Source organism: Xenopus laevis, chromosome 8L (assembly GCF_017654675.1).
Source record: "Xenopus laevis strain J_2021 chromosome 8L, Xenopus_laevis_v10.1, whole genome shotgun sequence".
In the NCBI taxonomy this organism is placed as follows: Eukaryota; Metazoa; Chordata; class Amphibia; order Anura; family Pipidae; genus Xenopus; species Xenopus laevis.
Genome location: NC_054385.1, coordinates 3,349,150 through 3,376,438, shown reverse-complemented (window position 1 = coordinate 3,376,438; position 27,289 = coordinate 3,349,150). Strand labels below are relative to the sequence as shown.

The following is a 27,289-nucleotide window of genomic DNA, read 5'->3' as shown; positions in this document are numbered from 1 at the left end:
GTATTTAGCCACAATACTAGCTCATTGTGTTTCTGCAGAACAATAGAGGCCACAGAGAGGAAGGTGTAGGGCAGGGGTTCCAAAAGGTAGACCGGGATCTACCAGTAGACCTTTAGCTGGTGATCAGTAAATCTCAAGATACTGTCAACAACAGCTTTTTATTTCATGCTTTTCATTCAGATAATTATCACGTCACATAAGAAATAGTTGCTCGTTAAATGTAGCAAGATACATTTTCTCATAATCATTATTTAAGTAATATTTTCCATGGAACAGAATGCTAACAATGATTTTATGGATGTAGATCATAATGGGACAACATCACCTCGTCATAGTAAATTACGGGCACTCCTGGTGTAGGGACATGCAGATGGGGAAGATAATTGAAGATAAAGGATGATAATCACTAGTAAATAGGAATGCCACAAGGTGGAACGTGTCCTTTCAGTCATTCATTTTGGAAAGTAGAAGCGTTGCATCCATGCATGGCAATGTTGCGTCTTGCCTGGGGAAGAGCTGGATTGTGTATCACATGGACTGATTTATTACTGACGGGGCATATTTGGGTCAAGGCAATGATATGTCGTTTCTGAAGCCCCTCACACTGTTACAATATATATCTCATACTCAGGGCTGAAAAAACAGAACAAACTGTCAAATAAGGGGTAGACCCAATGGAACGGGCAGTGTTAATGATGCAGTTACTGCATAGCTCCACTCTAATGGATGGAAATGATAGCTTTCGCCTTTCGGAAAAAGTCACAGGGGCATCAGCACCCATTTTTCTTTTTGGCTTTTGTGAATATGCTGCTGAGGACAGACTTTTGTGCATCACATAAGAGTCTGGTAATCCCAGAGGGTCAAGAGTATGTGTGTATGTAGTGCCTTTCCCTCGAGACTTTTTTAAGTTTATTTAGAAGTTAGAAAAGCCTGAATGATTCTTGAAGGTTAGGTGGTGGTAACTTTAGAACCAGAACATGCTGTGCCTTTTGCGGAAAACACAAGCGGTACCCGGGTCAATGTTACGACTGGTTTCCATAATGCTTTCCCATTGTCATGTTTGTTCTAGTGGAGAGAGCTCCTTGCCAAGTTACAATTATACATCCTTGAGCTGCTGTTTGGCAGGAAAAGGGTTAATGGGGGGGTTTGAAAGCAGTGAATTTGCAGTAACAAGCGGTGCCTTTTAGGTTTACAGAAGGTCCTTGTCTGAATGCACAGTCTGTGCCCTTCTTGCCAGAGTAAATATTATTGAGCCCATCTTGCCACTTGTCACGGTTGCCAAGAGGCTGTGTGTGCGGGTCAGATAGCTTATTTATACATCGTCTGCCAGTCGTAATGAGCAGGAGGATCCTGGGGAGTCTGGAGGGATAGGGAGCGCCTCGCAGGACAGGTGAACACAGCTGGGTTGTGTGTTGCAGAGGAGTCGCATAGGCTTCCATGAAAATGTACAATGTTAAGCTGATAAATAGCTTGAATGTGTAAGTGCTCCACTCCCTATTCCTAAACAGCATTCCGGAAGCCCCTTACATTTCTGCAGAGATCTGTCCTTTTTATATTGAAAAAGAGAGGAACTAGGAAATTCAAAACAAATGTCTTTTTCTCTGATGGTGGATTTCAGCGCGAAATGCAAAGTCTCCCGTTTCTGCACCAAAAAGAGTGTGTTTGCACGGAAGCCGGATGGGAAAGATGAAAGACGACTTTCCTCAGTAGGGGCCGAAATTGGCTGATTTCAACCCCCTGTGGCCCTAGTCTTAGTCAGTGTCGGACTGGGATGCCAGGGTCCCACCAGAAAATGTGGTGGCCCACTGTCGGCCCACTTTCCAAACTATTATTCCTCCTCACTCAACCTCTTTTATATCTACTTACTATATTCTTCCATTATTACACATTTTTTCCCATAAAGAAATAGAAAATGACCATGAAATAGGCCAAATGTTTAGAAGCAAGAGGGCCCACTGACACCTTAGCCCACCGGGAGTTTTCCTGGTATCCTAGTGCACGATTTACTTGGTAAAGTATCGGTATCGCCTCTTAATGCAACTATCGGAACCCTAGAAATAACACCACGTCTGTGAATTTTTTAAACTTGAATCGAATAGTCTCGAAAACTTGGCAAAAATGACTACTACTAACAGTTCAAGGGACCTCTGCCATTGACTTCTACATGAACTCGTTAGGTTTAAGGTGGAGAATAGTCGAATTAGAACTGTTTCCAGGATCGAGGAGTGATAAATCTCACATTCGAATTCAAATTCAAGTTGGTGGTTTTAAATACGAATTTGTGAGTTTTGACCAAAATTAAATCATCAAGTTTTCATAGAGACAACCTCAAGAAAACCTTACATTTATCTAAGGATGTGCTTCCTAAAAAATAAAAGGATGTCTAACCAATCTAGACTATGTGTATCTCCCATAGTTTCTCCTCTTCAAGGAGGAGTCATCAGTGCATAACCACAGGACCTTGCATGGTTGCATCTTCTGATCTACTGAGACCCAATGTAACTAGTGTTTGTTGAGGAAGGAGAAAAGCAAACCTTTATCATCAGAAAACGCCTTTCTCTACCCTGATCAGTTTCCCACCTCATCCAAACGCTGCTTTGTATCCCATGTAAACTCATTCCTTGGCAGCACCCAGTCTGGAAAAGTTTTCTTCCCTTTAACTGCCCAGGATGATGACAATGAATCCTTTCAACTGAACCAAAATAAAGGTTCTGTGTGCTGCTGCCCTTGAAATATTCACTGTATGGTGATCGCCACCCCCCCCAACACATGGATCTGTGTGCGCAGTCTGACTACCTTTATAACTCATTCCTTTCATTCCCTTTATTGATTTTGCTCTTCATCGCTGAACACTTTCCAATTCCCTAATGTATATATGTTTTTTTTTAAAAACTATATTTAGGTTGGGGAGATAGAATTATTGTTGCTTCAAGTGAATCACCGCTGGTCATTAATACATTTTTATATTTCACTCTCCTCCAGAAACACAGACTGACTCTGAAAACTGTTGGCAAGTATATTAAATATACTAGGGATACAGCAAATTCAGGTTTTGCTGGGATTCAGGCCCATCCCAAGACTTTGAGATGGCCGGCCATACTTTTTGGAACTCATTTGGTCACTGCATATTTGCCAGATGCTGCCCAATTTGGCTGATACCTGCTTCATTAAATGGGGCCCTTGTTATGGGAGAACCTCATCCCAGTAACGTCTAAATGGGCCCCAGTCAGATAATGATTGTTTTGGACCCAAACAGCAACTTGGTGACACATTAACAGCCAATGTCGACATCTTACTGTGTCTCTAACCAATATCAGTAGCCTTATTTATGGGAGAACTCTATGTTCTATATAAGGGTAATGGTACTCCCCCAAAGATGGTATCGGCTGTCAGGAGTGCTCTGTTGCGGAGCGCTCCTCTACGTATTCAAGATGGCACTGATGCCATTGCGCTGTGTAAAAATAAAAGGGCCTGACTATAGCTCCTTCTTGCTAAGAGTTACTGGGTGTTCTAAATTACTAAATTGACTGGTTCTTGACCTCCTGCTCCAAATCTGACCTTGTTACTATCTGCCTGCCCTGATCTGGAAATCGACTACAAACTTTCTTGACCCTTCTTGACCCACTGTGAATCTGACTTTTCTACTAGCAGCTTCCTCCTTGGTCCCTACTCCAACCTTCCTGAGCCATTTGGCTTGACACCAGCATCATTTCTTTCTTTGACAAATAAGTGTCAGCCAGCGACTCCATTTGTTACTGATGGTACATATCTTGAAAAGCAAGGTGCAGCATACAAATACCAAAACATTTACAGACCTGTGGTACACGTGGTGCTGCACGGCTCATGAGAGGACAGTTTCCAGCGGTACATATCAGCGGCGCTCATCCCCTGCACCTTGCGCAGTAATTTCAGTCTATTTCTGCTGTTAAAAAAGAAAGAGATGTCAATGTCAGTGGAGGCCGATGGTTCTGAACAGCCAATATTGGAGGGGTATTGGGTTTTCATAAATGTACATACACACAAATATATATATATACGATTCACAGAGTGGCGTGCTTGATGGATTCATGTGAAAGGCTACTTTGGCTGTTTTGGGTTTTAAAAACATACCTGTTCTGATCCCCAAGTAGAATCCCCAGCCCGGTTAGAAGCAGAGCTTCCACTGTCTAGAAATAGAGAGAATGGGATAAAAATACCCAATGTAGAAACAGTTCAGAATATAACAAGATTTTTGTTGAGTGGGTTATTTACTTGTCAAGGACTCAATCACACAGGCTTCAGAGCGTCTCTAGACTCCAGACATACACTGGAGTGTTAGCCCGTGACCGAGGTGGCACTAATGGGCCCCACGACTCCAATGTGATGAATAGAAGTATAGAGATGCTCTTCAAATGGACAGTGTCTCTTTCCACACGAGGCTCTATAGGCCTTATAATGAATATAAAGGGCCATGGAGTAATGTTCAGAGACACATATCCCACATTCTGATTGGGGGGAGAAGCAGGTTTACAACAATAAAAGCATGCAGAGGCCAAATACAGGGTTAGACTGGTTGAGCTGGGGCTAAGGGTGCCACAACAACCTGCAACTGTATGATATTCCTTTACTGACGAAAGAAAGATCATTCCTGTGCTCAGCCAGCAACGGCTCACAAGTAGTTTGTGCTTTGGAACGACTGTCCTACAGGCAACTGTATGCAAGATTTTTGGTAAGCCCTAGCCCAAAACTATCCCATCTAAATAGGGACAACCGACAAGGATAATATGGCAAAGAGGTTGGCCCTTATTAAATGCTAATTTACCCTTAAGTATGTCTTCTAATGGAGGCTGCAATACGTTCACCCAGCAAATGAGTATTACTGTATACGCTGATATTCAGGCCAAAAATGAATGTTAGTATCCACTACCCAGACTAAACTTGAATTAAACCATAAGCAGAGACAGAGATAACACATCAGTATGATTTATCCTTCAATCATTTGCACCATTGGATAAATGCAACCTCCCCCCCCCCTAACTAAACTGCCCAAATCTATGCGGAATGCAACAGACCTGCCCTTATTTCTAAGCAGCAGAAGCTCTCTTGTAACCTGGCTAGTTAGTACTTTTTTCAGTGTGAATGTTAGATGCATTAATATATTTAATGTTCGGTTTAAACAAGGCTCAGTACGATCAGGAGTTGGACAGGGGTCCAGTGGTGAAATCATTCCCTCGCTTTAGCAACATGTCAGGCTGCTACTAAAATTAAGAAGAAATAAAAGTGAGTTCCCACATTATCCAACTGTCCCAATAGGCTTTGCAGAGAAGGAAAAAGGCTCATCATATAGTTACCCTTCAGTAATATAAAACTGTTAAACAGGGCCGAGCAGTGCAATTGCCATTAGGCAGCTCTATTTTTATAAGGACAAAGTCATTTCTGTGAGCTGCGATCCTAGAAAACCATTATGGTTGTTAAACATAGTCGCGGGCGTGGATGGGATGCTCCTAATAACTCTGTCAAGTGGAAATAAATTAAAGGAGTACATTGCAAGAGTTAGGTTAAAGGGTAAGCACAGTGCTACAAAATCTCTTAAAAATTCCATGCCCCTTTACTAACATAAGAATTGCCGCGAGCAAACAACATTGTGGCAATTTGGCTTAATCACGTGAAATGCAAAGGAAGGTGATTCTAAGGTTGGCGAAAGGGATGGCATTTTGGGAGTGCAATTAATTATGTTGGGTTAGAGCAGGGATCCCCAACCTTTAGAACCCATGAGCAACATTCAGAAGTAAAATTAGTTGGGGAGCAACACTAGCATGAACAATGTTCCTGGGGTGCCAAATAAGGGATTTGATTGGCCATTTAGTAGCCCCTATGTGGATTGTCAACCTACATTGAGACTCTGTTTGGCAGTGCACTTGGTTTTTAATGAAACCAAAACTTGCCTCCAAGTCTGGAATTCAAAAAAAAAAAAAAGCACCTGCTTTGAGGCCACTGGGAGCAATATCCAAGGGGTTGGAGAGCAACATGTTGCTCGCGAGCTACTGGTTGGGGATCAATGGGTTAGAGGGACCTTTAGGGCAATGGCACATGGGGAGTTTTGTCACCCATAGGCGACAAATCTCCCTGTATGTCACTGCCTTTAAGGTCCCTCAAACCCGGGGGTCCCCAATCTTTTTTACTCATGAGCTGCACTCAAATGTAAAAACTCTTGGGGAGCCACGCAAGCAAGAAAGAATTCTTTGGGGATGCCAAATAAGGGCTGTAATAGGCTAATTGGTAGCTGCATGGGAACTGCTAGCCTGCAGGAGACAATGTTGGAGGAAACCTGTGTCTTCATGATTCCAAAACTTGAATTTAAGCCAAAAATGTCAAAATGGGCACTTACTAGAAGGCCACTGGGAGCAACATCAATGGGAGTGGAGAACAACCGGTAGCTCACAAGCCACCGGTTGGTGGATCATTGCTCTAACCCAACATAATTAGTTGCACTGTTCTACCTCCCCTGTGCTGTAAAATACCCAATTTGTTTACAAATGCTCGCACTGGGCCACATCATGATTATACGGTTGTGTGGCCCTGATCAGATCATAATGAAGGCCAAGGGAGACCTGTTAGGAGAGGACCACATCCATGCACCAATGTGCTCCTCATCTGCCATTACACAGGCTGCTGAAAATAACTACCCTGTTTGAATTGGAATAATGGTCTTGTTTCAAAAGTAGCCTAAAGATACCTCGCGAGGCAGTTTCAACCTACTTTGAGTCGCATATGCCTCCCCACCAGCAATTTACAGTATTACTGCTGGCGGGCTACAAAATGTGCCATTGCCCTTACGGGGGGAAAGAAAAAAAGCAAGACCCCAGTGTACAGTTCTGATTTACTTACCTTTATAAAGTAAAAAAAACATACCAAGGATTTGCCCATTTTATTTGATAAACTGGGAATTTAGCCCAACTGTTTAAAATTTTCAGCTGCAGAAATCACAGAATATTTGTTTTCATTCCATCACAGTAAAAGAAATGGGGCATAAAAAAAATGAACTATTTGTATCAAGCATCTATTTCAGCTCATAATAATCTTTCCCCTGTCTGGATTTGGGTGGGCGTCCATCCTTGTTTTTAAAAAGCTGCTCCAACTTTTTTTTTTTTTTTTTAAACAAAACCTATTCTAGCAGTTTGGCCCAATGGAGCAGAGCTTTAATGGAGTTGTCAAAGCCAGATTTTTTTTTAAAAAAAAAATCAGTTCTGGCAAGCCTGTGTGGCCTGGATTCGGCTGTTGTTCTGGCTGCCTGTGCTCAAGATGGGTCTTTATAGCAAAGTGTAATCCTGAGGGTGGTGGGGATTAACAGTTAGTGCACCTGGGTTTAGTGCAGCAACATATTAACACGCAAACTGCTTCTCTAAATTAGCCATATGCCAAACTCCGGGGAAGCTGCTAAGGAATGTATCCATCCTTAGTTCAACAGGCCTAAAACATCTGACAATGGTCTTATTATATAGGAAAAAGATATCAGGGATTACTGAATGAAGTTCTCAGCAAGCCTATGGATCTGTTACAATGAAGATATTGAAATATATGCCCCATAATGCATAGTGGGCTGTCTGCAGGATTCATAGCATGCATTAGCTCAGGGTCCTTTAAGCTTAATATATCCTTTTATAGGAACGTACCACTGTACATCACGTTGTGAGTGTCTTTTGATGGGTGGACCTCCCTCTTCAGGGTGCAGTCTGCCTCTATAGTCTGGATGGGTTTAACTGAAGCTTCAACCTCTCCATCGTTCATACTTCCACTAGCAACACAGTGTTTATGTTGTAGTTATGTACAAGTTTCAACGCTATTGAAATATTCAGTAAGCGCCTATTGTTTCCAAATTACAACCCTTGCTTTTCTGCCTGCCTGCTTCCAGTATGTGTTATTAGGTGCTTTGCGTCGTCCAAGAAAGACATCGTGGCCGAGACAGATTAAAAATTTTCAGGCGACTCCACCCGTCTTATTTTTGCCCTGTGGTTAGAATTGTAATGAGGATCGTTTTGCAAAATAACAGACCTGCCGGTTAGCTGTTTTTTAGGAGAGTGTCATTATTCAGAAGGAATCTGCAGTATTATAAAAGATGCATTATGTAACTTTCAGTCCCGACCCCAATTTTTTTTAGAAGTTACAGTTTTTCTCCTCGTTGGTGAATTTTCTCATGAACGGTTATTCCTAGCTAATACGAATTCAGATGATCTACAGATTTCAATATGTCCTTTAATCTCTTCTTCTTCACTTGCCAGTAAGGTGCAAGTTCACTGGGTCCTCTCTTTCCTAGAGATGTCATAGGTTATGGCCAACAAGAGATCTACAGGTTAGGAAAATGCACTGCATGGGAGCTTAGGCCCAGGTTGTGCTAACGTTTAAGCAAAGTAAAGGTCATAGACACTCCGATAATACTGTACGAAACAAATATTTGGTGTGTGTATGGTGGGAGATGAGCCGACTGATATTGGCAGAAAACTTGGATATCGGTCTGCTTGAAAATTTTGATTGGGCACCGTTGAAGGCACCGAAACATCGGCCATTGTTAGTGCTGAATCGTCAGATACAGGTAGAATTCTATTGTTTCTACCTGTATATCTGACCATTCAACTCTACTTATGTGTGTATTGAAACAAACGATCTTTCTTGAAACCTCTATGTAACTTCTTTGGCCACCTTAAGGTGTTTTCTCTTCGTCTCGTTACTTAGTAAATCATAAGATTTGCCAAAATGAAAATGTACTTTCTAAATACCTGGGAAACCAAGACAAACTTCCTTAAGTCTGTGTATACCTATATGCTTGGTTTGTTCTCCATTAAGAAATGTATGCGTGCTCCTACTTCGACCATGCATACAAAGGACACTACACACACAGACCTATGCAGCAGGGGCCTAGAGACATAAGGGGAGCATGTTTTCTACCAACTGATGAAACTTCTGCTGTAAAACAAGGCCACCTCAAAACGTTATGCACAAACTGCTTGTGGAACAGAGAATGTATTAGGGATGTTTGGAAATATCATAGTTGAGGCTTAAGAACAATCGCACATTCTATTCATTGTTTAAATGCAGTAGGTTATAATACTACTCTTACCTCACTTTCTGTGTCTTGTTGGTTGACGTGTTGCCAGTTGAAATGTTGGAAGTGCTTAGTGGAGTCTCAGCAGAAGTGTTGTTTGTCCTGTTAATGCTCAACTCCAGGAAGGTCATGTTAAGATCGAATGGTGCCGTGTCGTCATTGTCCTCATAGTCAATATATAATGTTTCTAAATTAGGTTCTACGGAGTTTAGTGGATCCCCTTGTGAGAAGAGGAAGCCCCTTGTCATGTTAGGAAAGTTTTCTCTGGAGTCCGATGCTTTGCTGGCCAGAGGGTTCATAATGGCATTTCCAGACAGAATTTCCTTGGAGTTGAAATGGTAAGTGGAATCTTGATCCCCCGACTCTGCCAGTTGAGTTGTCCTATTTGCATTTAGATCTGATGAGAGAAAAAAGTTATTAAACACCAAATTACACAGTATGAATATGAACTGGCCATGCAAAAGGCATTTTGGTGCGCAGCTGAGCTCTACAGTAGCTGAAGGTGTCTCAACACTGGAAACAGTGTTGAATGCAGAGAGATGTGTGTGTGTTTTTTATTTTTGTGCACCAATGATTGGTAAATGCACCCTTGACCAGCCAGGCTACAAAAACCCATTTGTGCATATAGTACTTGAGACACAGTTGGGGTGAAGCAAAATGTGATGTGCTTGGTCATAGCCTCTGACAGTAGCGATCTGCAGACCTGCTTCCAAGACCATCACAAAGGTTTGCCTTCAACAGTGCTATTTTCTGTATCTGTAAATATGTCAGACTTTCTAAGTTGGTTAGGCCTTGTGCCCTCTAATACCCACTCAGTATCACATTTACCACCTCCAGTCCCAGCCTTTAGAGGAATTTGAGCCTATAGGTTCCAGGTCACTTAGACCTGGACTGGAGGTGGTGTCAGCCCCAACATTGCCTTAGGGTGCACTAAAAGTAAAAGTCTATTCAGGGATTATGATCAACTTTAAAACATACAAACAAAACCCATTACAAAAATCTACCCCTTGCAAAGATAGCAGGGGGTTGCTGGAAACTGTCCAGTGTTATATAAATTATATCTTCTCACCTAGAATTATGATGACTTAATTAAATATTTTATGAGGTAAAGAGTGAACTTATTATTCTTTCTTCATTCTGTGTCATACCTTTTGTTGTTTTGCCTTTGCCCTTTTTTTTGCAGTCCATGATTTCACCTCCCTCATACACTTCATTGGTCTCTTGCCCCTTTATGGGGCTTTGTTGCCCCGCTGATCCATGCCTAGGAAACCCCAAAACACTGCTTCTCAATCTTCCCTTGGGCATGGTGCTGTAGACACTGCTATTCTGAGGAGAACCATCTTCCAACTCTTTGCTTTCCTCACTGACAGAGTCTGAGAATGTGTAGTAGACTGGTTGGGAAATCCTAGCATGTGGCTTCTGCTGGAGAGTATACTGGAAAGTAATCGACGGGCTCTTTCCATTCTGATTCCATACCTGCAAAATAATATCAATACCGATGATCAATGTAATACCCATGCTTATGCATTTAAGCCTCCAGTGAGTTAAATTTTAAATAAATGCTTCATTATTGTGGTTCTAGACAAGTGATAGACATTCAGAAGAACTCTACATGTCCGGATTTTTACTAGAACCCAAGAGATTATGTTAGATTTAACCAGAAGGGCACTCCTTCAAGCTTGAGCAAACAATTTTATGTCTTCTCATCTGGCTTGGAACTAAAATTACCAATTTGTTGCGGAACTGCTTAGCTTTGAGCCTCCTTCAAACTGCTTGAAGGTCAGTCCACTACAGACTACCATACATAAGAAGAAGATATATTTTTATCTCTAACAGTAATCTATGGTTTCATGTCATGTTGAGCCATCTGCTGATAGACTTCATGTTTGAAAACCAAAGATGGTTATTATAAATCACTTTAACCCAGCAGGAGTGTTGGGTCTAAGACAGGTTGCTGGACATGGTCTTTTTAATATTTACCATGATGTTGAGACCTTGGTTTGTCGGCCCTTGAGCAACTATGTATTCAATCCCTGTCTCGTACACATCCATCGGCCGCCGATACTTAAACACAGTGCCTGCAATGATGAAGTTTTTTGGGCTATCAACTTTGTAGTTTCCGTTGAAGAAGAAATTTCCCGATTCATCAGCAACAGCTTTCAAATAAGAAAGGAACAAAAAGAAATAGAAATCAATTACCCACCCATTACATTTCTTTCTGCTACAAAGATAAAATACCGGGAAGTTTTATATTGCAGATTATAGATCATAAATGTTTTACTATATATTCTCTGTGATTAAGCTTATCCAGAAATTTTTAATTGCATGATGTCATTGTGAAAACAAGAATACAAGCGTATTAGAGGAAAAACAGATCTAGTTCTAATGCAAAAGACACTGTTTGAGGCCAATAGAAAGAATCTGAAGATTTTACAAAACACCTGATTTTGAATGGGGAATAAAGGCGTGAGTATAAGCATAAGCCTGAAGCACAGAATTATATGAATTATATCCATTTGTTTGAATATGGAACCCAAAACAGATGGGGGACGGGGAATGAAAGACATGAGGACAATAAAGACATGCATGGTGTGCCTCCTTGATAATTACATTATACCCAGGTTTTTCATCACAGCGCTCCCAAGAGGCCTGAGCTTCCCAACACATTATGCCCAGCACAGACTGATGGGTTTCATTTTTCACAAGCGCTTGAAACTGTAACTACATTATTCCATTATTAATATAAAGCAAGAGGCTAAAGCAGTTGTTGACATCTCTGGCTGAATTGGCATTCTTCTACATTTTTCCCAGAAGATGACGATAAAGGTAGAATTTAACTGCCTTCTTCATGGAGACCAAGAGGGATTCAATGACAGTGCTCCACTTCAATCCATCTCAAATCTCAAACCCAGTGTCACGGCCGGCACCCAACACCAGAACAAGTGCTCGAATCCTGGGTCTGAGCTAAGCTTCACCAGTGGTGTGACCACCTTTGAGCTTCGGGAGGAGCCCTCAGCCTAATCGGGTGCCACCTGGTCTTACGAGAGGTTCAAGCAAGTGTTCTGGCAGGCAATGGGGCACGGCTGGTAGCTAGAGTCTTTGGGACCGAGGATCACGGTAACAGACAAGGATAAGGCAGAAGGATCGTCAGACAGGCTGGGTCGTGGCAGGCAGAAAGCAAGGGTCGTCAGGCAGGCAAGGGTCAAAACCGGGTATCAAGCAGGAAGGGTACAAGCAGAAGAGTAGTCGGATATCAGGCACTGGTCAGGATACAGAATTCGGGATGGTCAAGGTACAGGCTGGGTCAAACACGGATAATCAGATTCAAACAGACAAAATAGCACAAGGCTTCAGAACAGAGCACCAGAAACAAGTTCTATCACGGGCAGTTTGCTGGGAGTGGAAGTGGCCTATTTATACCCTGTTTGGACGCCAAGGTTTTCGCGCCAAAATCGGCGCACACACGCGTCAGGATCGACGCGCGCGCGTCCGCGTCAATAAAGGAAACGAGACGCGGGCGCGCGCGTCCTAAGGAGGCAAGATGGTGGAACCACGAGGCGGGCGTCCCCGCGGCCGGCGTGGCGGGCGTCCCCGCGGCCGATTTACAGCACCCCCAATCCCAGGTAAAACAGATTTCCTTACATTACCCCCCTCTCTAGGGGGGGACACCGGACCCCCAGGCTTCCCAGGAAACTTTAAATGGAACTGCTTCCTAAGACGATCAGCCTTGATGTCATCAACTGAGACCCAGGAGTTCTCCTCAGGACCGAATCCCTTCCACCTAGTGAGGTACTGGAGTTTGTTACGTACCATTCGGGAATCAAGGAACTCCTGGATCTCAAATTCAGGCTGACCGTCAACTTGCACTGGAGGGGGAACAGAAGTAAGGCGAGTATTAGCGGCAGGTTTAAGCAAAGAAACATGAAAAGAATCAGAAATCTTGAAAATAACAGGCAACTTAAGGCGAACAGACGAAGGGTTGATAACAGTAGTGATGGGGTAAGGACCAATGAAACGGGGACCCAGTTTAAGGGAAGGAACCTTTAACTTGATGTTTTTGGTAGAGAGCCACACCAAGTCTCCCACTTTATACTGGGGTGCTTCTATACGTCTTTTATCAGCAGCCCTTTTCTGAGCAGAAGTAGCAGTAGACAAAGAATCATGTACCTGGGACCAAATCATGGAAAATTGTTCGACAGAGGAATTAGCGGAAGGGACAGAAGAACCAGAATTAGAGAAGGAAAAGGCTTTTGGGTGTAACCCATTAACAATAAAAAACGGAGACTCCCCAGTGGAGGAGTGGGTAGCGTTATTGTAGGCAAATTCTGCCCAGGGTAACAGTTCTGCCCAGGAAGATTGATTTTCGGACACAAAACATCTTAAAAATTGCTCTAAAGACTGGTTCACTCTTTCGGTTTGCCCATTGGTTTGTGGGTGATAGGCGGTTGAAAAAGAAAGATCGATCCCCACTAACGAGCAAAATGCGCGCCAGAACTTAGAGATAAATTGAACACCTCTGTCTGAAACAATATTACTGGGAAAACCATGCAACTTAAATATATGTTGAATAAAAAGTTCGGACAAAGTTTTGGCAGATGGGAGGTGAGGAAGAGCAATAAAATGACCCATCTTACTGAATCTATCCACCACCACCCAAATTACTGTCTTCCCCTGGGACACAGGCAACTCCACAATAAAATCCATAGAAAGATGGGTCCATGGTCTTTCAGGAATAGGGAGGGGAATCAGTAACCCTTGGGACAAATTTCTAGAAGTCTTGGAGCGTTGGCAGACAGGACAAGAATCCACAAAAGATTTAACATCTTGTTTACAGGTCGGCCACCAAGCACTTCGAGTAAGTAATGAAATAGTTTTACTTACACCAGGATGTCCTGCCATCTTGGAATCATGAACCTCTCTTAGAACCTGTTCTCTAAGGTCTTCAGGAACAAAAAATCTCCCAACAGGAGTGTTAGAGGGAGCGTCTGTCTGAACAGGGGATAACAAAGAAGAGAGGTCAGATTCCAAAGTAGCCACAATGACTTCACCCGGAATAATTGTACAACAGTCATCAGTTTCAGAATATATTGAGTCAAAGCTTCTGGAAAGAGCATCTGCCTTGACGTTCTTTGTACCAGGCCTAAACGTCAAGGTAAAGTTAAATCTAGAAAAGAATAAAGCCCACCTTGCCTGTCTGGGATTTAGACGCTTTGCTGACTCAATATACAACAGATTTTTATGGTCAGTGTAGACCGTAACCTGGTGTTTAGCCCCTTCTAGTAGATGCCGCCATTCTTCAAAGGCCCACTTGACAGCTAACAGTTCTCTATTCCCTATGTCATAATTTGCCTCTGCAGGAAGAAATTTTCTAGAGAAAAATGCACAGGGGTGTAACTTATTAGTTATCGGGTGCCTTTGAGAGAGAATTGCCCCTGCTCCCACCTCAGAAGCATCTACCTCGACTATAAAAGGTAGTGTTGTATCAGGATGGCGGAGGATTGGGGCAGAACTAAACTCCCTTTTGAGGAACTCGAAAGCTTGGATAGCTTCCGGAGGCCACATACTGGGGTCAGCACCTTTCTTAGTAAGATTTGTGATAGGAGCCACAATAAGTGAAAAATCTTTAATGAATTGCCTATAATAGTTGGCAAAACCTAGGAACCTTTGGGTTGCACGTAAAGAATAAGGTTGGGTCCACTCCAGGACAGCTCTTACCTTGTCTGGATCCATTTCGAGACCCTTGGAAGAAATATTAAATCCCAAGAACTGTACGGAAGCAACCTCAAAAGTACACTTCTCCAATTTGGCATACAGGTTATTAGCTCTAAGCCTACGCAATACCTCACAAACATGAAGACGATGATCAGACAGATTGGCAGAGAAGATGAGGATGTCATCTAGGTAGACCACTACGTATATCCCCAGCAGGTCCCGAAAGATGTCATTGACAAACTCCTGAAACACTGCTGGGGCGTTACATAGACCAAACGGCATAACAAGGTACTCGTAGTGGCCATCCCTAGTATTAAAAGCCGTTTTCCACTCATCCCCCTCCCTGATCCGAATGAGGTTATAGGCACCCCTCAAATCAAGCTTGGAGTAGATCTTAGCATCCTTGACCTGGTCAAATAGTTCGGAGATTAATGGTAAGGGGTAGCGGTTTTTTACAGTGATTTTATTAAGCCCCCTATAATCAATACAGGGGCGTAAACCTCCGTCTTTCTTACCCACAAAAAAGAACCCTGCCCCCGCAGGGGAACAAGAGGGCCTAATGAAGCCCCTGTCAAGATTTTCTTGTATATACTCTTTCATTGCCTGGGCTTCGGGCAATGAAAGAGGGTAGGTTCTACCACGTGGAGGAATTGACCCAGGAACTAAATCAATAGGGCAGTCATACTGCCGATGCGGAGGTAAGGTCTCAGCTGCTTTTTTAGAGAAAACATCAGAAAAAACAGAATATGCTGTGGGTAACCCCTCAAGAGAAGTAGTGGCTACTACGGAGGGAAAACAAACCCCACTACATCCTGTACCCCATTGAGTCACCCCCTTAGAAACCCAGTCTATCAGAGGGTTATGCCTCTGGAGCCATGGTAAACCAAGAATAAGAGGAGAGGAAGCTCCCTCAATGAGGTATAGAGCTATCTCCTCACAGTGTAGATTATTAGCACACATAGAAAGATTTGTGGTCTTTTGGGAAACCACCCCTGATCCCAAGGGTCTTTTATCGACAGCCAGAATTCTCAAAGGAGGATTGAGGGCAACCAAAGGAATTTTATTTTTAGCAGCGAATGCTGCGTCCAAGAAATTACCCTCCGCCCCAGAATCAATGAAGGCTGACAATTTAACAGTGCCCGTAGGCCAGGTTAATTTAACAGATAATAGGACCTTGGAGGCAGATTGGGGAGAGGAAACGCCTGCACCCAAATGGAGCTCCCCTTCTCCATTTAGGCTAGGGCGTTTCCCGGCCTCTTGGAACACTGATTGAGGAAGTGACCCTTCTCCCCACAATACAAACACAACCCAAGAGACCGCCTCCGTGCCTTTTCCTCAGGAGTAAGGTGAAAGATGCCCAGCTGCATAGGCTCCTCCTGAGGTTGAGACACAGAGGGGTTTGACAACTTAGCACTAAAATTATGCTTATACAAAGAAGAAGTACCCTGTTCCTCCCGATTTTCCCTCTGTCTCCTATCTACCTGGATAACCAGAGACATTAGGTCATCCAGACTGGTAGATAGGGGGTAATTGACCAGGCTGTCTTTGACAGATTTGGCTAGACCGATGCGAAACTGGCTCCTTAGAGCTGCATCGTTCCAGCCAGTCTCCACCGCCCACCTACGAAACTCTGTGCAGTAAATCTCCACCTCCCGTTTACCCTGGCGTAGTTTGCGAATAGCGGAATCGGCCGAAGAGGCGCGATCCGGGTCATCGTAAAGAATGGCCATAGAGCGGAAGAAAATATCTAAAGAGAAACGGGCAGGGTCAGTGGCTGGCAATCTAAGTGCCCAGACTTGGGGGTCACCCACTAATAGGGTCATTACGAACCTGACCTTTTCCTCGTCAGAGGGAAATGAGTGGGGGAAAAAGCTGAGGTACAGCTTACAGGCCTCTTGAAAAACAAAAAACTGGGTTCTGTCCCCACCAAACTTGGCAGGAAATGCAATCTTGGGTTCCTGAGGTCTGTATACAGCACCCCTATCGGACAGGGAACCCACAGAAGGAGTAGGAACAGAACTGGCTGGCTGCTGCGAGGGTTCCAGCTGGCGTGTTAGGTTATAAAACCCCTGGAGCAAATAGTTCTGCTTTTGCTCCTGCTCCTCCATGCGTTGCAGCAGAGTAGTTAGCAACAGCTCGGAAGAAGATGGAAGTGGAGCAGCGGCAGCAGCTTCGGTGTGATCGTCGTCCTCCATGGCCCGTGATAATGTCACGGCCGGCACCCAACACCAGAACAAGTGCTCGAATCCTGGGTCTGAGCTAAGCTTCACCAGTGGTGTGACCACCTTTGAGCTTCGGGAGGAGCCCTCAGCCTAATCGGGTGCCACCTGGTCTTACGAGAGGTTCAAGCAAGTGTTCTGGCAGGCAATGGGGCACGGCTGGTAGCTAGAGTCTTTGGGACCGAGGATCACGGTAACAGACAAGGATAAGGCAGAAGGATCGTCAGACAGGCTGGGTCGTGGCAGGCAGAAAGCAAGGGTCGTCAGGCAGGCAAGGGTCAAAACCGGGTATCAAGCAGGAAGGGTACAAGCAGAAGAGTAGTCGGATATCAGGCACTGGTCAGGATACAGAATTCGGGATGGTCAAGGTACAGGCTGGGTCAAACACGGATAATCAGATTCAAACAGACAAAATAGCACAAGGCTTCAGAACAGAGCACCAGAAACAAGTTCTATCACGGGCAGTTTGCTGGGAGTGGAAGTGGCCTATTTATACCCTGTTTGGACGCCAAGGTTTTCGCGCCAAAATCGGCGCACACACGCGTCAGGATCGACGCGCGCGCGTCCGCGTCAATAAAGGAAACGAGACGCGGGCGCGCGCGTCCTAAGGAGGCAAGATGGTGGAACCACGAGGCGGGCGTCCCCGCGGCCGGCGTGGCGGGCGTCCCCGCGGCCGATTTACAGCACCCCCAATCCCAGGTAAAACAGATTTCCTTACACCCAGTCTTGGTGGAATCTTAGTTCGGAATCTCTGATCAGAATGATATTGATTATGACTTTCTGTTCCAATATCAAATTTTCATCAAGAGTTCTGCTTTTTGGGGCTCTTTTGCAATTGGTGAGACAAAGTCCATCACAGATGAAGCCTACTTTCTTACCATAAGTACCTACCCAAGACATCTGCTGATTTCTTGCGCTCCACTATTTGAATATCTCTTGCACCAACTGGAATGTGCGTTACTAAGGAGTAACCTAAGAGACATCACATGGAAAAGGAAAACGGTATCAGAAGGCATAATGTTAATGGAATAAAAATTAAAAAAACATTTGGAAAATAATTTTTCATGAATTATTCTTGGATTTCGCATCAATCAGTGCACTTGTTTGAACAAATATGGACAGATGTGTTAGATCTATCAGCGGTACTTGTAGGGCTTGATCCCTGACTTCTCAGATCTCCAAACCATTAGGAGAACCTGACTTAAAGGGGAAAGATGTTAGTGTGTTTGTGTAGCTCTGTCTGTGAAGTGGAGAAGTGGATTAGGCTAAGGGACAGACACATGCACATTGATAACCTTGAGCCAGTTACCAAGATGGGAAGCTCCTTTTCTGTAATTCCCAGTGACGTGAGTGCAGCTGCTCCCGTCTCCCTGGCAAACCCCACATTTATCCAGGGTGTGGGTGGAGAACAGGACTCCATCGCATCCAATTGGCTGGGGAGAGAGAAAGGAATGGAGAGCACTATATGGATAGACGAGCAGATATTGCATCTGTGAGATTTACAACAACTACTGGCAAATGTTGTACTGTAAAATTTCAACAAACCTCACATTTTCCAGACACACAAACCCCTCGGTATTCACTGTATTTGCAAGATGTCCCATCCCTAGCTTGAACCATCAGTTGCCTCTGTCCATCAGTTGTGGTGCACTGAAGATCACAAGGTTTGCTGGAGATGTGCACATAATCATCTAAAAGTCAAACTATTCCAATTAGGCCAATCAAATGAAATACAAAATATGCTGTTTCCAGTGAAATGTGTTTGCTCCACCTTTGAGTATGGATGAATGAGTTATAGAGCTGTTTAAGGATCAGAATACTAGACAAAAACCATAGAAGCATTAAAAAAAATAGCCACCGTTTGATGAAAAACTGCACCTTTCAACCAAAAGCCCCATTCATTCTGCTTTCTTTCTCTCTTCGCATACACAAACAATTACACTCACCAGGATACAGTGGTTTCCACTGATAGGTTTTTCCGTTGTACACATGGGAATTGAACGACGTGCATTGCTCCTCTCGGAAACTTCTCCCGTTGGTTGGGCACTCCTAAAGTTGGAATGTTTATACCATAAGTACTCTGGGAGTCAGAAGAGGCCAAACCAGTTTGTTACAAAATAGATTATGCTTTTAAAAGCAAATGATGAATGATTCAAGGAGATGACAAAAGATCTTTTAATAACCAGGATTTACATTGGAATAATTTAAGACTCAAGTGAAGATGGTATTGCTATCATGATTATTAAGGGTAAATCTCATTTTCTAAATGATACTTGCTTTTCACGTGTAGCATCATCTACTCCTTACCTGAACTTTACAAAGTTGGTATCTTTTAGATGTTCCCGTACAGGTTTTGTTTGCAAGATTACTTACTGATTTCCTCCTAAAAAATGTAAAGATTATCTCCTTCAGCTTTGATCTACTAAGGAAGCAGCCACTGACTTCCATTTCAGATATTAGGTATTAACCTCTACCTAGTAGGTGACAGACATATTGTACCTCTGTCTGAGACAGTGTCTTTCCTGTGACTTCACTCCTCCACCACAGGTCCGTGTACAAGCAGTCCATTTGGTCCATTCGCCCCACCAGAATGTGGTTATATCTGCCCCCTCTTCCAGGCTATTGGAAGTCTGAGAGTTGTCCTAAACACCAATACATAAGTAGGGAACATTAAAAACTATACTTTTAACTACAACATTGAGTCCCAGACTATTTAATGACTAGCTCTTACATGAAGCCACCATTTCTGGTCTTCTGTCAACAATGTTGTCTCCAGTCAAGTAGAGAAAAAAAACATAACAAAATTTCTTCTGTACTTGAAGAAGATGACACCAAACATATACAACCTATTTTGAGGACCAAATCTAAATTGCCCCTGAACCTTAAGAAGATGAGACAACCTATTTTTGAGGACCAAATCAATACTGCCCCTCTTTCTGAAGAAGATGTCACCAACCATTAGCAACCTATTTCTGAGGACCAAATCTATGTAGAACATACCCAACTAATTATACAATATACAGTTAGTCAATGGGCTCACCTGTGTTACAGTAAAAGCAATGTTTCCAATTAAAATAAAAAATATCCATGCAGGACCCAGGCTTTTTTGGATAAAAAGGAGTGATTTCCAGTTCCACTTAGTAATTCTCATGACTGGAAGAGTCTAAAGGAGAAAAAAAAAGAAGGAAAATCATTAAAACTGTGTGTGGTTGTTGGGAGGGGTTTTACTTATTTATTTTTTTAAATATGTAAATTTCCCTTTATAACAGAAGTTTCCTTATCAGAGTTAAGCTGGCCACAGACGCAAAGATCCGATCGTATGAATCAACTTCCCCATCTCCCGACGTGCAACTAACCATTCGGATCAAATAAAGTACAAAAGAACTGATCAGCCGATGTTCTGCCCCTGACAGCAAAATCGTACGAAAGTTATGTCCGACCAAAAATCGAAAATCGTATGATCTGCAATAGATGCAGAGATATTACCCACAGCCGACAGAAATCTTTTAACCTGTCCGATCGACCAAACGACCGATCTCCGCCGGACGAAAAATGTCGGGACACTCCACATACGGTCCGAAAATCGTACGAATCCTCGATTCGTACGATCAGAACTTTGCATCTAAGGCCAGCTTAAAAGGCATGCAGCTGGTTGGGCTTTGGAAGAGGGACATTTTGCTTTCATTTGTTGCTGACATGATATTGCAGCTGTATTGTGGCGTTATTAATACACATTTTGGAACTGTTGATGCCAGAATAAACAGGTATCTGTCTCTTGAGATGCTCAGATTTCTAGATCGCGGGAAGTCAAGAACATTTTTTTTTGTATGTGTGCCGAAAAGTCAAGTGATTCAGATTCGGTTTGGCCAGGCACTTGGATTCGGCCTAATCAGGGCCGGAACTAGGGGTAGGCAGAGTAGGCACGTGGAGGGGCGCCAGGCACGTACTTACTCCTACCCCTAGTCCGGTCCCTTCTCGGCCGACAGCCCACTTGTTCCCATCTGTGCGAGTATGCATGGTCTTTTCGCGCATGCGCAGAAGCGTCTTTTCGCGCAGAAGCGTCTTTTCGTGCTTGCGCAGAAGCGCTCAACCAGCCGTCGCAGCAGCTTGGCTTGGCCCGGCAATATTGCTGAAAGGGCAAAATCTTGGCCAAATTCGAACCCAAATTTGCAAATGTAAATTATGCAAATGTAGAGTAGTGAGAAAAAAAATTTGACCTCCTTGTTTGTGTGACAAAAAGTCACGTGATTTTTTTGGAATTGGATTCGCTTCGGCCAGGCACTTGGATTCAGCTGGATCCGACTGAAAAAGGTTGGATCCTGGATTATATATTTTTTTAATTAATTTTTTCAGAGCAGCGGCGTTTAAATGGACCTCAAAGTGTATAAATGCCACCGACATATTCATAAAAATAGAAGAGGACCCGAGAGATGGAAAAATCGCTTACAGTGGAATAATAAGTTAACTCAGTTCAGGTGAAAACCTCGAGGTTCATTCATTCATCACCACCCACGGCCATGGGAAATGAAACTTACAATCCTGTTGTACAGTAAAGGCCAACTTAACACAGACTCCATTCAGCAAGAAGGCGGTGCCTTGGGACTGACACTTCCGAACTCCGCCATTCAAAACAAATGCACAAAACATGAGTCTGTGAGAATCTCTGCATGGATCGAACCCACCCACACACAAGGTATTGGATCTTTGAGTGTCACCGTGTTAAATAAAACAGAAGTTTTTTTTCCTTTGAATGATAAAAGAAATTATTTTAAAATAAATCCTAAAAAAAAGTTTAATAACCTTGCTCCTCCTATTCCTGTCGTTCTAATTAAACAGGTCATTATGATTGTAAGAATTGTAGAATTTGTTTTTTAAAAAAGAATAAAAAATACACTAATTCATTGACAAACTGCAGCCCAGAGCTTCTTGGCCTGCTTTTCTGTGGACAGGTGTCTCAGTATCTTCCTACACTTGGTTTTTATTAGGTCTTCCAGACACATTTGGGGGCAAGCCAAGAAACACTGCTTAGTGCGCTGATGTCTGACATGATTTTTCTTCTCCAAAAAAAGAGCAGAATATAGAGAGCAATGATAGAAAAGTTCCAGTTTAAAGGAGTTGGCTAAAATCCTCTGCCTGCTGAAAGAATGATATAGATATGAGTTATTAGCCAGGGCAAGAAGCCACAGAAAAAGCAATGAAATAATTCTATATTCATACATTGGTATTTAATGCTAGAATTAGAAGCTTATAGATGCAAATGAGCTTGCTAAGTGATTAGGGGAAAGCCCTCTGTTATTTAACAGCATTCGAATCCTTGATGGACGTCAAGCAGTAGACAGTGATCGGCAGTCAGGGTTATTTATCCAAATCTGAATTTTTCCGATATTTTAAATAAAAAAAGTCAGACCAAACTAGAGTCCAGGATTTACCCTTATTTATCACTAAAAAACGTGTCTTTTTAGGATTGTTGCATGAAAATCTTGACTTTTTCAGATTGTCTCTCGAAAACCAGAATTTGTGGCGTTTCACGCCCTAAAAGTCCAAATTTTTCATGAAACCAGAGGAATCTGTGGAAAAGCCTGAAATGTTTGAATTATTGGATGAAATCCAGTGCAGACCATAATATCTTCAAATTGCAAACTCTGCCATTGACTTCTACAGAACCTCGACACGTTGACGATTGAGTATTTTTGGATTCTGACTTTTTGCATCCTCAGGGTAAATAAATCTCGAAAAATTCAAGTTTTTTTCCAATATAAATTTAGATTTTATAGATAAAAAAACTCGTTTCTAGGCCAAAAGTCAGGGAAGGCAATATAATAGAGTTGGTATCCAGGTTAAGGGGTCAGGTCATCGTCAAAAATGGGCTGCTACTGGGCATGCCCTCTTTTTGGTGTCAGTAGAACTGTATATGCTAAGCCATGGGCTGGTATCGATGATTATAGGGGTAGTAAAGTGGCAATCAGTATACTCATGTGTCGTTAGGGACAGAGGAAAGGCCGCTTATATAAATCTGATAATAGATTAGACAGATTACCTTAAAATCAAGGTAGATAGAAGTATAGGTAAGCTTGATGGAATGTCTACAGCTGATCGGCCAAAAGGATGTAGCCCGGAGCACTTATGTTAGCCAAAATGTGCATATTGATGTATTTGCTGATTCACTCATCCATGAATTATAAGAGTGATGTATTCCTGGATGAACCTATGTTCTTTGCAGTCTAACTTGTCTGAACCAGACCGAGTTGCAGTTCATTTCCTGCTTCACCTTGCCACACACCTACTGCTAGTTTTGGTGTGGAACTATTATTGATCCTGTTACCATAGCAACCTGCCCGGGGCAATTCACTTTTTACTCCCGTTCCTTCTACAGAAGCAGAACAGAAGTTTTTTTGGCTATAAATATTGCACACAATTCTCTCTTTTACTATTCTCCAACTAAAAACTACCCTCTGCATTCTACCGTTAAATTGTGGTACCACTTTTCTTTTGCAGACGCACCTTCCGACATCATTGCTGAATCCCTGGTGGAGATTTGCAAAGCTATCGTTTTCGAGATTCAGATGAATCTCGAAAAAGTGGATTCAGTGGATCCCTTGTCAGAAGTGCTGGGATTTGGCTGAATCCAAAACCAAATCCTTAATTGGGTGACTCCCTAGAGTCTGAATATCTTAAATCCCAAGCCCAATACTGTTCTACCAGCCTAAGTGACCACCAGAAGCTATTAGTATTATCTTTCAGATTGGGGCTTGGTGGTAGCCTAGACAATACACAGCTCCACGTACCTTGAAGTTATCACAACCTGCAGAATGTTATCTCTATAAATAACACATTTGGGGTGTTCTCTTTGCCATGTGCACCCCCAAAATGTGTGAAAAGCTTAAAAAGAAGATTTACACATGTGAGTATTTAAGTTTTCTAATGGCACCAGGCAAATAGCTTCTTCAGAATCTTATTTATACTGTAGAACTTTTGAAATACCCTGACCTCAGCTGACTGATGTGTTCCTTACCCCCTACCTGAGGCATGAGCCATACAGCATTAAACTGAATGCATGGAATTTCCTCTTCAAACTGCACAAGCAAAGAACAAGAAATTAATCATAGTTTGACATTTCTAGCTCATTCGTACCAGTACCTGCGGTCTTAAGAAGCTAGCAAGTCATTCCATGTTTGAAAGATGCTTATCAAGAAGTCTGGTGCTTGATTGCAGAGCTGTTTGAAAGAGTCCAATAATGGGGATAGACAGAAATTTGCTGTTAGACTGAACGCTACGTTTTTATGAAAAGAAACATGTTCCTTGTAGTGGTAACCTGAGCTTTAGATGTTCTTAATGGGATGAAGGCACCAAAGTGCTTGGCTTAGAAGACCATGCAAGTTATGGGACCTTCTTTCAACTGACTAGTTGAGAACCCCCCATCCCCAGCATCCTTTTAAAAAAGAGTATTTTTTAAAATGTATTTCTTCCAATCACAGGTTGGCTGTTGGGGCACAAGACCTGCAAGGCAGATTTCTGCATGTGACAGCTTGGGATGCCACTTGCTAATGACATAGTAAAGGAAGTGAAGACCAGGAAAAGGAGACAAGAAAAGGAAAAAGTATGACTCATAATGAATAGGGATGCACCCAATCCAGGATTCGGTTTGGGATTCGGCCAAGATTTCAGCAGGATTCAACCGAATCCAAGTGCCTGGCAGAACCGAATCCAAAAAATCATGTGACTTTCTCTTTCCCCCTTGGTTTCCCTAGTTTAAATATGCAAATTGGGGTTTGGATTCAGTTCTGTATTTGGCCGAATCTTTCACAAAGGATTCGGCTGAATCCTAAAATAGTGGATTTGGTGCATCCCCAATAATCATGTTTCTTTATTGTAAACAGCGACTAGACTTCCGGCATCCATGTGGTATTCTATGGGCACAGGGCAACTGATCCCAGTACTTGCCCAGTACTTGGCACATGAAAATCAGAAGCCAAGCTGTGTGGCTTAAGTCTATAAAAGTCAGACAGGGCGAGTGCATCAATGAATAGAACAGAACAAATCTGCACATTTATATCCCAATAATGTACTCCTTTTATTTCTCACATAGTGAAAGCTTTGGAGCATAAAATAAATGATGTAATCCCCAAAATGATTTGGCACTGATACCCATTAATGTCCTTTATATATCATAGACATATTATGGAGGGCTTTACGGTGAGTGTACATCCAATCACAAATCCCTGCCCCAGTGGAGCTTACAATCTAATGACCTACCAATCAGACCCACACATGCACATTAGCTTCAGTTTCATCGATTAACCAGTATTGATTTTGACTTTTGGAAGAAACAAATGCACCTATAGAACACCCGTAGCAACAAGGGAGACAAACACAGAAATTGTGCCCTGGGTGGAATCAATTCCAAGACCCCAGTATTGTGAAACGTGATTATCGTTTTTTCAGTCATTGGAAACAATCGTATCTATTCTGGTGTCAGGTGTAAAATAACTATAATAATACAAATCCTCCGAGACCCAAACATTCCCCAATTACACCAAGGCTGCTGCTGTACAGAACATTATAAAATGTATTAACTAATAGGCACACATTGACCAACTTGGATCCTATGTTGTTTTCCAGGGGATACAGTACATGTAAAGGAAACACAAATAAAGCATCCAGTTCGAAAAATGTCATTTCTATTGTATGGATAAAAAAAAATACTAAAAAAAAATCTTAATTTCTTAAATCACATTTTAGGAGAGAAGTGTAGGTCTGACAGCTATACCACCCAGAATAATTTAATGTATTAATGCAGTTTATGAGTTTACATCTCCCTGGTGGGACCCCAACATCATTTATTATAACAGATAGCCGAGCCATTTATATAGCATTTTCTAACACCTAATGGTCGCAACTTGCAAAGAAAGGGGATTTTTCCTGCACCATCCTCCAACAAACGGTCATTGAGGACAATGGGAAACAGGTGAACTGTCACCAGCTCACCTGGCTTAGAAAAAGGAGCCTCTTACCTGGTGCGGGTCTTGATGTTCCCAGTGGTTCAGTGGCCAGAGCAGGTCACCGGACAGAAGAGGCGCCACTTGGCTGACAGTTAGGCTTTAATGACTATCTTAGTGACGAGTGTCAGGGAAATACTCTGAATTACTAGCAGGCTGAACGGTAGGGCCACAGGTACAAGCTTGGAGTTACCTGAGACTGACAAGACCAGACTCACACACACACACAGGACAGGCTGAATGACAGGTTAAAGTCTAAATGGTTGGCAGCTCCACTACTGACTTGCTCCCTTGTATCTGTCTTATATCTGTGTGTCTGTCAGTCCCTGGCAGTGTGTCTACCTTCCTTTTCTCCTAGCACAGGAGCTGCCTTCCCCATTCACTGGTCTCCTCCGCTCACTCCAGCAGGTTTTATAGCTACTGTCAGACAGACTGTCAGGAATTCACACTTAGAGCCACAGTTCAAGCTCACTCTCCTGTCTTCTCTCCTCCTTCCCTTATGCACTCATTTACTTTGTATTATGAACCCCCTCCCTTTTCCCTGTTCTGCTTCGAACCCTCCTCCCACAACCCCTTTACCTCCTCTCTTGAAACCCACCCTCCCTCAGCCCCTATATGTTTTCTACATTTCCTCCTGTACCCACCATTCCATTCTGTATTCCCTGCTCTGTCCCTAAAGTACATATCTCTCTGTCCACAACACTCTGCCTTTATCTTTTTGTTTAAATCTAGGTTACTGTCTGCAGTGACGTCACAATAAACAAAGCATTAACTACTTCCCTGACTTGCAGACTGTGGGAGTGAGGAGCACTTCATCTCAGCAAAATGACCGGCAAACACAATCCTATAGTAGAAGGCTGAAAAAAAGTGCTGAAAAAGTAAACATAGGGTCACAGCTCACAATATATCAGAGCAAAAAACTTGTTATTGTATCACATAACGATGCAAAGTAACAACACAGTTAAACATGGTAATTCCATGGCGGCAACTTGCAACCTCAAGGTCTGAGTGGTGCATCGGCTGAGGTGGGAATCCAAAATGTGACAGTTGCGTGGCTGCTGAGATTTAAGGTGGCTACAGACATAGCAATTACGATCTCGTTTAAATACACACGTTTAGAGCTGAATCGTCAGATATACAGATAGAAACAATACAATTCTACCTGTATCTGACAATTCAGCACTTACAATGGCCGTTCAAATACACCCGATCAAAATTTTCCGTCCAGCCCGATCGATGAGCCAACCGATATCCAAGTCTTCTGCCGATATCGGTCGGCTCTT

The 27,289-nt window shown here is 42.8% G+C and overlaps 1 protein-coding gene across 1 annotated transcript in view; it reads right to left on the bottom strand.

The window, feature by feature from the left end:
• adamtsl2.L (ADAMTS like 2 L homeolog) overlaps nucleotides 1-26,712 on the bottom strand; it is a 35,967-nt gene extending 9,255 nt beyond the window's left edge. Inside the window, exons 1-12 of the mRNA XM_041572315.1 lie at nucleotides 26,022-26,712; nucleotides 20,051-20,173; nucleotides 19,510-19,652; nucleotides 19,318-19,393; nucleotides 18,957-19,059; nucleotides 18,556-18,701; nucleotides 18,320-18,443; nucleotides 17,902-17,982; nucleotides 11,060-11,235; nucleotides 10,228-10,555; nucleotides 9,095-9,476; nucleotides 3,816-3,922 (exon numbers count right to left, since the gene is read on the bottom strand). Coding sequence (XP_041428249.1) covers nucleotides 3,816-3,922; nucleotides 9,095-9,476; nucleotides 10,228-10,555; nucleotides 11,060-11,235; nucleotides 17,902-17,982; nucleotides 18,320-18,443; nucleotides 18,556-18,701; nucleotides 18,957-19,059; nucleotides 19,318-19,393; nucleotides 19,510-19,652; nucleotides 20,051-20,161 — 1,777 coding nt within the window. The 5' untranslated portion in view covers nucleotides 20,162-20,173; nucleotides 26,022-26,712. The remainder of the gene's footprint in view (nucleotides 1-3,815; nucleotides 3,923-9,094; nucleotides 9,477-10,227; nucleotides 10,556-11,059; nucleotides 11,236-17,901; nucleotides 17,983-18,319; nucleotides 18,444-18,555; nucleotides 18,702-18,956; nucleotides 19,060-19,317; nucleotides 19,394-19,509; nucleotides 19,653-20,050; nucleotides 20,174-26,021) is intronic.
• Between the last annotated feature and the right edge of the window lie 577 nt (nucleotides 26,713-27,289).